This window comes from Crocodylus porosus, unplaced genomic scaffold (assembly GCF_001723895.1).
Source record: "Crocodylus porosus isolate Cpor-Errol unplaced genomic scaffold, CroPor_comp1, whole genome shotgun sequence".
Lineage (NCBI taxonomy): Eukaryota > Metazoa > Chordata > Crocodylia > Crocodylidae > Crocodylus > Crocodylus porosus.
This window is the reverse complement of record NW_017728886.1, coordinates 158958495-158972192: the sequence shown is the minus strand read 5'-3', so window position 1 is coordinate 158972192 and position 13698 is coordinate 158958495. Positions and strand designations below refer to the sequence as shown.

Sequence of the window (13698 nt, the reverse complement as noted above, 5' to 3'; positions counted from 1 at the left end):
AGCACAGAGCACATGGAAGCTGCAACCCCTGTTTGTCTATGCAGCAGTGTCTCAGGACCGGAGCTGCTACCAATACTCCTGCTACATAGCCAGGCAGGGACTGGAGCTTTCAAGTGCTCTGTGTCCTAGGAGGAAATGGAGCTAAAGTCATACCCAACAGTAAGCGGGGTTTGGGGGGAGGGGTAGGATGTTGGGGAACAGGCAGCAGGAGCACAAGCACCGCAGAGGGGCAAGTAGCAAGAGGTGCAGGCTACAGGAGGTCCAAAAGGTGGGGGAGGGGGCTACTTGATTACCCAGCCATCTTCCTGTCCCACTCCACACCCCTTTCCACTGCTTTCCCCACTGTAGCAGTTGGTGGCGGGGGATGAATTTAAGACAACCCTTCAATAATTAGCTTCTATACAGTGAAAAAATTATAAACTAGTTACAAATTTTGCATTCATACAATCTAATAATTGCGGGGTGGGGTCATCTTAAATTCAAAGTCATCTTGGATTCAGGTAAATGCAGTACATTTTTATACAAAGGTTTAGGTTTACCTTGAGTTTTACGTATGTAGATATGTAGTTTTAGCCAGATTAGCTTATCCCTGACTGTCCATACATGCGCCCAAATGGGGAATTACCACTGAACTGACCAGTGAGCAGTGCACATGTTTGGGAAGCCTTTGGACCTTTGTGGACCATTGTGTTTTTATACCGTCATCGGCATAAAATGCTACTAATTCCCCTACAAGATGCATGTAGATGATGTAGGCAGTGTAATTCTACATGTTTTCCTTTCCAGTTTGAAAGGTTGCTAATTTAGTTTGAATACAGGTTGTAGCAGAACCTCTTCAATTCCCATTGACATGGTAGAGATCCACAGTGTATTAGAAAACATGAAGAATTGGCAAGCATACTTCTTCCATTGCATTTGGCTATTCAGCAGTTCTTGATCTTTCTTCTTCCTGTCCCTGTACATACTGCAACACTAGACACAGCTTCTCATCTTTGCTTCTTGCTCATGCTGCTGCCAGTCTTCTAACAACACGCTCCTCTCTCAGCTGGGACAAGCCATTCAAACATCTAAAATATGGGCAGGAAAGAGAGCTCCTCTGAGTATACATGATGAAGGTCCTGCTTTGTGTGTAATGTCTTAAGTATACTCTGTCTGATAATTTATGGGGCTGTGCAAAATATTGCACTGTTACACTTTTAAATCAAATTTTTAGTAAATGACCCATGAAACTTTCTGCCATGTTTTACCTTGTTTTGCTTTGTTGTGTGTTGGATGTTTTGACAGAAGAAGACCTTCTTTACTGGAGTATTTAAGCTATCTCCTCAATTTTATGAGTATCATAGCTGGGCCTTGCAGCAATTACAAGGATTATATAGCCTTCATTGAAGGGAGGCATGTACATATGAAACTTTTAGAAGTGAACTGGAAGCAAAAGGGTTACGATAGACTTCCCGATCCTTCTCCAACTGTAAGTTGTAAAATGCCAAATATTTATTGTAAAGAGCTGGAGAACACTGCTTTGCATGTGACTGATTAATAGCAGCACCTACTTAAAAATATTAAGTTGATTTCTTCTTGGGTATCTTGCTAATTAACATCACAGTGTTCTCTATGTAAAACAATTCCTGTTTTCATTACCAAGCTTATGGAGAGGGTGTTGACGTCCTCCCTTTGTGTTTCAGGAACACATGTTTGGCCTGCAGAGCAGCTTATTGGATAGTGGTCATCATATGTGCTGCTTTGTGTGCTCACAGTGAGAACCTTCTGTAGGTTAGATAATTGGGAATTGTATTCAGACCAAGACAAAAGAGAGAGCACAATTCACAAAATGGAATAAATGGAAAAAAAAATCCTATCACTGTTATGTGAGAGATGCACTGGATACAGGAATCATGATTTATTAAGTACTGTAGCTTGATTTAATTCTTTTCAAGAAAACCTGGGGTCATTTTCCTTATTGTAAGCATGGAAAAGATCAAATCCACCACAAAACCATTTTTAAAATTTATAATTGTCTTGTTTTATTAAATATTAACTTGACACTTGAACAAATGTCCTTCGTATATTCCAGAAAAAATATATGGGCCACCTTCTACCATGTCACACTTAAATGACTCTGGATTTATGCCTTTAATTGAGAGCAGAATTTACTTGCACAGGTGCTCTATAATGTGCAGAGAGTGTGTACTGTGTATGGAGTCTGATTCTGATCCTGCAGTGACATAGTTCCACTGAATATAGTGGAGTTATTTCTGATTTACATCTGTGTAAACAATGTTAGAATTGGACTCAAGTTGTGATATGTGTACTGTATATAAATACATTTATAGTATATAAAAGTTGGTGTTTTTCTACTAAAAAAATGCATTAACGTTTTTTGCTGTGAACAGTGTGCATATTTTAACATAAACTAATTATCCCAGTGTTAATTTAATGTTAGATTCCCCCATTTGCATTATGAAAGTATAGTCCATTTATTCATGCTGAGTCTGTGAAAACCATTTACCAAGTAGTCACATAGTTTATACTGACAGGTGCCATGGAAAGTTATGAAAAGAGGTGTGCATACTAGGTCAGCACTGCCTAACCTTTTGGCTCCATGGGCTGGATGAGTGGTGCAAGGTCAGTCTGGGCCTGATCTGGCATGCAGGGCTGGCCCACTGCATCATCCCAGCCCTATGCACTCTATTGGGTCCTGGCCCTGCATGCCAGATTGTGCCCATGGCCCTGGCCCCTTGCACTCGGCTGTGTCATCTTGCCTGCCTGGCTTAGAAATTAGGCAGTGGGGCAGCAGTAGCATTGTTAATTGCCAGTTTTTCCCCCACTGCTAAATTTCCAGACTGTGCGGAGACCCTGAGCAGGATGACATAGCTGTATGTGCTGCTTAAGAGTAAGTAATTGTAAATAGGTTCTCAGGCAAGCTGATGGTAGGTGCAGTGCCAGAGAGTGGTTTTGCCATATTGGACATCAGTAGGTTTGGGGCTTTTAGCCAGAATCCAAGATTTGTCCTTTGGGTAACTGCTTAGAGAGGGAAGCTGTCTGCTTCCCAGCTTTTTCTTTTTCTTCCTCGAGACAATTCCAGCAGCTGCAGTAGGATTCTGATGAAAGAATTTGCCTGAGATGGGTTAAAAAAATTCCTTACTCTCTTCTGGTAAACGACTTGGATCCAGTAAAGCTAACTTTTGCATGGCTTTGCCCATTCTTTATACCAGATGGAAATTTAATGGTGATGAAATTGGTTGCTGCCTCTAATCAGGATGGGTTTTGATTCAGATTCCTTTTATAAAGAACAAGTATTGTTTTGCATTTAGCCTATTCTAATAAATGATCACACCAATGTTTTGTTATTTGTTATGCTTTTTCAGGGAGCTGTGGCATACAAACTCTGTATCACCCTTGTATCTCTCCTTTTGTTCTTGACACTTACCAAGAGCTTCCCTGTTACATACATCATTGATAACCAGTTTATCAATAAAACATCCTTCATGTCAAGACTTGGTTACCTATATGTTGTTACACAAGCATCGAAGCCAAAGTATTACTTTGCCTGGACCTTGGGTAAGGATGACTATATGATTTATTATGTGTCCAGATAAGTCAATTCATAAATATTGGTGTTATGAAATAGGATATTTTCAATTTAGGCCCCAATCTTAAAATGTACAATGGGTAAGGGCTCACAAGCCTGCACCCACAGTCCCGCAGAAGTTTCATTAACTCCTCTGGGGGTGCTGTAGCCCACCTGTTTTGTACCAGTTGCAGACTGGAAAAGATTTGAGGTGCTGTGAGGCTGCTGACTGTCAGTCTCAACAAGGACACTGTCACACAGTGTAGGACAGAAGTCTGAGTTGCTGTTAAAGCTGTTGCAGTTTGTTTTCACATGTTCCCATGTAGCTTCACTGAAGTCCAAGGAGGAAGATTTGCTCCTTTGCCCCAGAAAATGATATATATTTTTTAAAATTGAAAAATAATTCCAAAATAAAGGGAGAGAAGAATTTAAAAAATGAAAAGAAAAAGCAGCAGGAGAACATATAAAGAAAAGGAAGGAGAGTGAAGGGAGGTGAAAGGAGGGAACTTGGGAGGGGAAAGGAGAGTGACGCCACAGCTTACAGCCATGGGGGTTGGTTGGAGGTTTCTAAAAAGTTTAGCCAAATCTTTTCAAGTGTCTGAAACTCCTCTGTTAAGTCAGCCAGATTGATGAAACCACTTCCTCTTACTCTCTTGTTTATACCAACATTACTCTCAATGTTATACTTCAGAAGAAAAGATATAGCATCTATGTCTGGACTCTATAACATAGTTTTAATCTTGCTTCCCCTTCTCCCCCTTGACTTGAGGTGGGGGTATAACTCAAAAGCAGTACAACTCTCAGGTACCAGAATGCTGTGCCAGCATAAAGCTTTTCTAGATTAGAATAACTGCATCCGCACTAAAAGTTGTAGCTCACCCCCAAAGCTGACGTAATTAGACTGTTACAGAATCTGTATGTAAACTGGGTTTGCTTAATCACCCTCTCTTGTGCCCCTCTTTCTCACAATCCTACACAATCACTTATATGGTGGAAGAGGATGCAGGCTGTCAGTAGAAACAGTGATGACCAGGAATAGGCATGACTTGCAGCCTTGATGTCCCCACCACAAATGCACGCACTTGGTACAGAGAAGTCATGGGGCAGAAAATGTCCTCTCTGTTCTGCTCCGCAGTGGAATTAAAGAGACTCTCTTGAGTGCATAGGATGGGGAATAGCACTGCGAGCTGTTCAGCCATGGACTTTTTCTCCAGTCAGTTTTTGCAAAATTCTATTCTATTGACCTGGGCTAAGTGAATAAAGTTTAGTTGTTACATTATCATCATCTGCTACCAAAGCAATGTGTAGCCTTGGCTGATAGTAAATGTTGATAACAATTTTTCAGGACCATAATCATCAGACTACTTTTTTTTTTTCTTCTTATTAAGAGAACATTCAACAAGATGGAAAATAAAGTAATAGTGAAGGAAATATTAGGAGCAAACAGTAGCAGCTAGAGAATATCAGAACATTCATGCAAACCTTGAGTGACCTACATCAAGTATTTTTACATTATTTAAAAACACAAGGTTTTGCAGAACTCAGTTTCTTGATTGTTTTGAGCAACACTGGAACCTGATGAAATGAAGAGATTTTAATACAGTCTAGTTACGGTGAGGAAGATGAGTCATTAGGGTTAGGCTTGGGATCATGACACAGGAGACCTGCATTCTGGTTTGAGCTGTGCTTCAGGTCATGCCTACACTGCTTTCTGAGGTGTAATGTAGGTACACCTGCGCTAGTTCTAAGTGAACTAGCTGAAGTGGAGTGTTCAGTGGAGACATTCCTTATGTGTCATGTAAGTTGGGAGAAATTGCTTGTGATTTTTCAGAAAGTTGAGGCATAGTGTATTAGTATGTATGCAGACCAATGTTTACTATATGTCAGATGTACAAATTGGGTATTTAAATCAATTTGTACATCTACAGAGATCCCTGAAGGTAATGTGTACAGACTGAACTTGAACCTTCTGAAAATTATACCTTAATCATTGCTGCAGCTGAATTCTATTGCATATAAAAGTTGTGGATGGGGAGAGGGGCATAATATCTCCAACCAGTGGTTTGCAGCTCAATTATTTAATTAAGGGAAGACTCTCTGAGTGTGTGTCCCCACAAGTGGGGAACGTGCATTTCCCCAGGGATCGATAGCACATATCTGTGCCGCTGTTAGTTGTTCCTGGGCACACCTCTGAACATGTGTGGCGAATTGCCCTGGGTTGGGTAGGGGAGGCTGGGGCCAGCACCTGGGTTGGCCCCAGTAGTCTTTCCCGGGGGCCTCCCAGGGTTGCAGTGGTGGTGATCCAGGTGCACAGAGCCTGGCTGGCAGCCAGATTGTGGCTTTGGCCAGCCAGGCTCCAGATTTGGGCAGCATGCACTGCAGCCACATGCGTCATATCAGTTTTTTGGCACTTTTATTTTGACACCGGGATCTCCTGGTATCAAAAAACCCTGCCATGCTGCTAATTAGGAGTATGGCAAACACATGCATGCGTGGCACACAGTTTGTGGAACCATAGATGGGTTTGGGGCATGCAAAGTGCATGTGTGCACTCATGGAGATGCACCCTGAGAGTCCCATGTGTGTGATATTTTATGGGTATAACCAATGTCATTTTAGGAATGGGATCATCTGTGCTGGGTTGTGTCCTAGCACAGATGGTTTGCTTCATTGGTAGGAATCTACTTAATTTGTGGCTTTGTGATTTTCATGAAAAGGCCATTTCTGCGAACACTGTGAAAGCTGGCATTCCCTGTGATTTTTGAGTGGCATTGCCAAAAAAAAAAACTTATTAAAAATAAAATGCTGGCTCCCTAGTGGGAGTAGTTGGCATGAAGAGGAACAGTTAAAATGGCAGCTACCCCTTCTCCCTTTGCCACCGATTGGTCAAGAGGGCTACCTTTTGTGCGGCCCTCCCCTTCTCTGGAAATCAACAGGTACCGGTGGGGTCACATGAAGGGCAGCCATCCCAGCCAATCAGTGGTGGGGGGTGGGAGCTGGAGCCCCTTGGCCAATCAGCTAGTGGGTGGGAGGGGGCTCAGTACAAAAAGACTGTGAAAATGATGCCAGGCACTGTGAAGGACCTGTAATTTTTACTTTCCCTCTGTGCGTTTTAAGTAGATCCCTATTTATTGGTGCTTAAAGACATAGTCTGGATCTGTTGTCCTGCAGGGTCCTGCCCCTGCCACTGCTGGGACTTCAGGGGCTCAATTCTGTGGAACAGAAGCTTGGGTGTCATTTCCTAATCTGGGGCATATGTCTGAAATTGGGGGTGTCTGTCCATGGATCATGCACACCATGGGATTCGTGCAGCATGCAATTAGCAAATGGATGTCCTCCCTTAAAGCATCGTAAACTGACAGTCTTGGATTGCAGCAACATTTTTGGGCATTTGGGGCAGGACAAGGGGCTTAGGATGTTTGTTTGTTTGCTCATAACTTGTCCTGCCATAAAAATTTTGGACATTGATTGCACCCTAAGCATAAAATATTTTTATTATTTCACTGCTACTTTAAAAAAATATATTCTGCTTAAGTAATGTAAATACGTTGGCTACAAAGGACCAACTCTCAGGATCGTAATAAATTCTAATTTATTTTATGGGATGTGAAGTTACCAATAATATCATAAATGCAAACTTTTAGTTATGAGGGGTACTGGCCACCTTAACAAACACTCACATACACATACACACACTCGCACACGCAATTGCTGCAATAGTGGTGTAGCACTGATGTTGGTTTATACCTATCCGGGGCATTGGAGTCTGCTGTCAATGGTCAGCTTCCTCCAAAGTAATGTCTTCTCCAGAAGGGGGTCACCTGCTTGTCCTTCTGTCTCGGTAGGTCACGTGCCGAATGAGAGGGCACCAGTGAGGGTCGTGCTTCAGCCTTTTATCCATTTCTGGCAGATTTTGTGATTCCCCCAGCATCATCTTGGCTGCCCAATCGGGAGTGGATCTTGAGTAGTTAGTCACTGGGGTTTCACCCAGTGGTGCAGTTTTGGGAGTCCACCCTTGACTTGATTGACTCAATGGCTGTGTCATTGCAGGTTCCAGGTGGTTTGATTAGCTTAAAATGCCTCATAGAGTAGAGTTGTAACAGTGTAAAGGTAAGTTCCTCTATCTAGGCTATTGTCAGTTAACAGCCAGAGGCTCTTGCTTTGTCATTCAATTACCTACTGACTTATACATACTCACATTCACTCGGGACCAGCCCAATACAGCAATACAATTCCAGTGATTACAATTCCAATGCATTCTTATAATAACAACTTTAGTAATACAAGGTATGACTTGCTCTAAAGAATACATTTGTTAAAAGTTGAAAGGTGTAAAACATAAAAGACAGAATGCCAGGGCAAAGATGAGACAGATGAAATATAAAAATGCACTGTGAGAAATATATAAAACTGCAGTGTGAGGTAGTGAAGATCAAAGGCCATTGGGGATAGTAAGTGAGTTAGGTTAGATGCAGTCACATAGACTGATTTTTAGCATAAAACTTTAGACAGATATGGGAAGTTTGCTTTGGGAAATAGGTCTTAATCAAAGGGGGAATGTGTTCACTAGCATATATTTAGAGTTATGCTTTCCATGCACCTTGGCTTTTCTTGTCTCTTACAGGCTTTGCTTTAAAGTGGATATTTTAGTTCTTTTGTTTTCTTTAGTGGCACTTAGCTCAATTGATGTGTAGATGCAGTTTGTAGGTTTCTCCTCCAGAAAGCCACTTCAGCTTTCTGGCTTGCTCTGAGCCTTGCCACACCCGTGCAATGAGTGTGCTAGGTCTCTGCCAATACTTAGAAGGAAAAAGAAATGCGCAAAAGGGGAGGGGTGGGGGGCAGGCAAGAAGGGGCTTCTGTTGTATCGGTGCCCAGAAGGGGAGTGTACAAAGGGGGCTCCCTGTTACAAATAATAAAAGCCTGTAGATGATAATAGCTTTATTGAAATGCAAGTACAACAGGGGAATGATTGAAGCCAAACCAAAAACTATCAGTGACATTTTTAAAGGGTCAAGAAAACATTTCAGTTCAAGTTTTCTGGAAACTGCTCAGAAGCCTTTAGCACTGGCATACCTAAATTCTTCTATGACAGAATCTAAATTTTGGTCCTGAACTGTCTAATAATGTCCTGTTTTGTTTTAAATAACAGTAGCCATGAAGACTATATTGCTGTTTGGATATGGACTAAAAGAAAAGGGTTTATGCGTGTACTCTTACAAAGGCAAATATTAGAATAACCCTGGTATCCCAGCAAAGCAGCAGGCACATTAGAACCTTGATGTCTGTTTAATAATGCTCCAAATTTGGATCTTCAGATAGTTCTTGTTAAGTAACATTTTGAATAAGAGTTTGTATTTTTCCCTTGAATAAGGATACTAGGATTCCCAGAGGTTTGGATAAAAAAAAAAAGCCTTCCCTTCAACAATAATGACTGTAACAGCAGGTCCTAAGTGGGGCTACTGATATCAGCTACTGGGTTTCTGTTTCAGCTTGTAGCAGGCTGCATGAAAAGCACAGCTAAAATCTTCATGTAATCTGCAGGGATATGCAAAAATTAGGAAAGAGTGGTGTGGTGGAAGGAAGATGGTATAGGTATAGGAGAAGGGGCAGGATGAAATCTTTAAGGTAGAGGCAGTGGTGACCAAAAACTACTGAGGTGACCAAAAAACTGCTGAGTGGAGAGAGAGACCCAAAAATTTTCAGAAGAAAATGGGCAGACAGGGCTATGCAAAAGGAAGAAGCACATGGGTTAATTTTTCAGGTGCAGGAACAAGTTTTGAATTACTGTATCTACTTGAATACAAGATGACCTTGACCTTGAATATACATTGAGCCCTGATTAATTAGAGTCTACACACAGAAAATATATAAGTTTATTACAGTTTTTCATGTATGGAATCCAGTTATTGGTGGATCATCTTCAGTTTGTCCCCCACTTCCCACTTAACTCCCATTGTGCCTACCCCACCCTGTGTTCTCAGGTTGTCTCAGTTCCCTCTTCCACTGTTTTTCCCCTCCCCGTATCTCTTCTGCCACCCAAAGTCTCAGCTTTCTGCCCCCCTTCCTCCCATCTCTGTTCCCTTCCCTCAAAGTCTCCCTGCCCTGCCTGCCATTACCTTTGCTCTGCACCAGTAAGCTCCATCACTGCTGCAGTCTAGGGACGCAAGAGACACAGAGCATGGCTGCAGCCCACCTTGTGGCAGCAGCATGGAACTGGCACTTCTGTTCCATAGCAGCAATGGACTAGGCTGCCTTGTGCTTGATTGTAAAGCGGGGGGCTCGCCCCCCCCCCATGCTAAATCTTGTTTTCTAATCGAGTAAATATGGTAATTTGTAGAGTTAATTGGATTGGTAGCCAAAATGACTTCAAAACAGAACTCTTTATTCTGTATGTCCATGTTGGGGGCAATTTCTTAAGAGACCACATTGAAATTAAACTATTGAGAGAATCTGAGCCTGCTCATTGCTCAGGATTTTGTGTATAGAGGCTATAACTAATGGCTGGTAGGTAGAGAAACTTACCTGTGAAAGTGAAGAGGGACAGCATAGGAAGAAGTAAAAAAGGGAGCATGAGCCTTCAGAATAAGGCCATGATTACCGCCAGTGAAAAAATCAGATGTGGGGGATAGAATGGGCTTTGGGGCAACAAATCAGAGAGGTAGTTTATTTAGTGGGAATTAGATTACTACCCACAGCTTGACAGGTAGAATTAGATTACTACTCTCAGCTTGCTAGGTTTTTAGTTAACTAAAAATGCATTTTTTAATGGAGAAAAGTCATTTGGACTTGCAGTGTTTTTAAACTTTGGATTGATTTCCTAAATTATTTTTTGGGAAAGCATGTTTTGCCTAGTGGTGGCAGGGTTGTCTATTATCTGTGTTACAGATCCAAACAATAAAACAGCATGACTTTTCCCCCTTTTTAGATGAGCTGTCTGTGACATGGTACGGGGTATTATATAAATGTCTAAAAAGTGCAGATAAGCAGTTCCTGTTTTCAGAAAAGCATAGTCAGGCTATTGTGCGAGAGCCACACTGTACAATTCCTCCAGACTGATGAAAAGACAGAAAATTCAAGCTGCTGCTGTTAGCATTAAACAATGGAACTTAGCTGAAGACTTGACTCATTCTTGTTAATAAAAATCATTTAGAACCAAATTCAGTCAGCCAAAAAGTGGAGCAGATTTGCACTAAAGAAGGGGGCTAAAATACTTCTCCCACTTAAATCAATGAAAAAGAACTCCTACTGGGAATTCTTAAGATCAGGAATTCACCAGTAGTTTGTGGACTGGAAACTGGGGATTTTTTTGTCACTTGGTAGTAGTATGCTTCATCGAAACCACTTCTGTTTCAGGGTTAACATTAATATTAGACACTAGCAAACAGATTTTGTCCACCTTCACATAGAATAAGGTAATGCAACTTTGTGGGGACTAACGTTTCACAGGGGGATAATAAAGAGCTTTTAATGACGGTAGTAGCAATAGTCTGCTCCTGTGTGCATATATGCATATTAAGCATAGTCTTTGGATACCTGACAACTTGCCACTGTGGTTTTCAGCTGTGTGAAATACGGGACTTCTTTTGTAAACAGCCAAAGAAGCCCCTTCCTCCAATTAGTTATTTATTGGATTTGAGGCTGGAACCAAAGCAGTGCTGCTCTGCAGGGGGGATTTGATCAGGTGGTTGTGGGGACCTGCTTCTTTGTTGCATGTGGTACAGTCTTCAAGGGAATTTCTTCACTTCGGTGTGGAGTGGAAAGATTTACTATTCTACTGTTTTTCAGAGATGCATTTGTAAACATGGGCTGCATCCAGACATTCAGGCATGTGTGGTTTGTGGTGCCTCTTTGCAGCGCCTAAAACTGCATAAGTTGCACATTAGTAAGTGCTTGGTGGTGAGCACAAATGCGGAGACAGGGGAGCAGGCTGCTGTGGAGCCCCTGTGCTGAGGCACCTGCACCCCAGCCAGCCACTTCCTAGTTGGCTGGGGTGCAGGGTGCCTCAGGGCAAGGGGAGCAGGCAGCCCTGGGCTGGCTGCTCCTCTGTCATCTAATGCACTGGGACGCAAGGTAGCAGCACGTATTTTTGTCGCTACTATTTGTGTTGCTGTAAAGGCATGCCCCTGCTTGTGTAGACCTGGCCATGGAGGCTACTCCAGTCATTGGGTTGGCATGGTGATTTCTCCACGATCTTGGGAAAGAAAATTTTTCACCTCCAATTGTTGCCCCTAGGATTCCTTTTACCAGAGACCCCCAAGGATTGACATGGCCCCTTGTCTGATTTGATATCAAGTGAACTTTTAATATTAACCCCTAGGCTTATTACAAGTATCCTTCCTTGCAATATGACCTGGCAAGCAGTTCCTTCAGGCGTTGCAGCAGCGACCTTCAGTGGTACCAGCCTCAGATCCTCTGCTGGGTGTGTGGGATGTTATTTTCTGGATGCCTCATTATTCAAACAAGAAGTCCAAGGCTGCTCCTGTCTCCCCAGGGTGGCAACACAGAACACATGCGTGTTCCCTTTTTGTCCATCACTTTTGCAATTTATCTCATCCCAAATTGTCCAATCCCCTGGTACTGTGCTAGCCACATTTCTTATACGGAAACTGCTGTCACTTGCTTGCGTAGTGCCTAGTCACAGCACTCACGTCTCCCAGTGCCACAGAAGGCACTCTGTTCAATTTTGTTGCTTAGCTCTGGAAAGGCCTGGACTATGGCTAAAAGCCTTGGCATAACTCAGTTTGCCTGCTACAGGTTGGCATGGTGATTTCTCCACAATCTTGGGCAAGAAAATTTTTCAGCCTCCTCCCAGAGATAATTCACACACAGGACCTTGGGTGTGAATATTAAGATTTAGGTGTGTAGTATTGTGTTGCAGCAAGCCATAAGTCCAGAGGTGGTCATTTATTTATTTATTTTACATAATTCTTTCAGCAATGGTAAGCACTTATAACTGGTCCAGTGGCAGAATATTACTTTTTTTTTTTCTTCTCCTGCAAAATGAATGTAGTATCAAATAGGGTTGTTTCTAAATTGGCAGAAACAGAAGTCAAGACTTGGAAGCATTTGTTTCCATCGTTTTAAGTCCAACTTATACATAAAGTGGAACGTTTCAGGGAAAGTTCCAGATTGGAAAGGGCTCCTTATTTTTCTGGTTTGCTATGCCTTTTGGAGTCCATCTCTAAGGCTGCACTCTGAGGGTTTGCCCTGAATGTATGCTTCTACTCTCATAAAAGAGAGTGAGGATGGTCTTGGATCCCATAAATAAAATGCTGACATCCTTTAATTTAAAAATAAAAGGTAAAAGAAAATCTCAGCTTCAGTTTTTCTTGATCAGACTTGCATTTTGTAATAGAACTAAAGGGAAAAAATCTGACTTTGCTGTCATATTTTTTCTTTCCAGTACTTTTAGGCTTGGCTGCGTTTAAGGATTTAAAATTATGGAGTCTGTCCTCCTTTTTCTTTGTGAACACAGATAAAAGTACTTTGGGCAGGGGTTGTTTAAAAGTAGGAACCTTGGAGTTTAGTGACTAGGGGAGTCCCAGATCAGGCTTGAGAAAGGAACTATCATGATGGACTCCTGGGAGAAGAGGACAGAGAAAGAACTGCAATAACGATGAACAACGAATCCTCTAGTGGGAGTACAGTGTAAGCAAGCAGTCTGGGATGGTGTCCAATCTGATATTAGCCAAGCCTTCATTTTTTTCATTGGGAGTTATTTACCCTTGCAAATTCAAGTTTGTATATCTCCACATTTGATTTCTAGGGACAACCGGGACAGGAAGCTAATAAGACACTTGCATTGTGAAATTAACACAAAGCTGTGTACCTGGGTGTCCAAAAGAACTGCAATTAAAAAAATCATACTTATTAGAGACCTGGCTCAAAGCCATTGCAATTCTTCCTCCTTTAATTAAAGGAAAATACCGTGGTCTTTTAGGTGCCATTTTTGTGTGAGTTCGATGCCGAATTATATAAGGACTGAATTAAGCACAGGCTCAGACCTGGATGTTCAATTTAAAACTTTTATTGTTTCACAAAGCCATAAACTAAAGGAGGTCTGTTGGTTCACGAGGTTCCCAAATCAAGCCCTTGCTTTCTAACCCGGAGGCTAGGTGCGGCTGCCTGAT

The 13698-nt window shown here is 42.0% G+C and overlaps 1 protein-coding gene across 3 annotated transcripts in view; it reads left to right on the top strand.

Moving 5' to 3' along the window:
- MBOAT1 (membrane bound O-acyltransferase domain containing 1) overlaps window positions 1-13698 on the top strand; it is an 81190-nt gene that overhangs the window by 55526 nt on the left and 11966 nt on the right. For all 3 annotated transcript variants that reach the window (XM_019543984.1, XM_019543970.1, XM_019543976.1), the window contains 2 exons: window positions 1285-1468; window positions 3366-3558. In XM_019543984.1, coding sequence (XP_019399529.1) covers window positions 1285-1468; window positions 3366-3558 — 377 coding nt within the window. The remainder of the gene's footprint in view (window positions 1-1284; window positions 1469-3365; window positions 3559-13698) is intronic.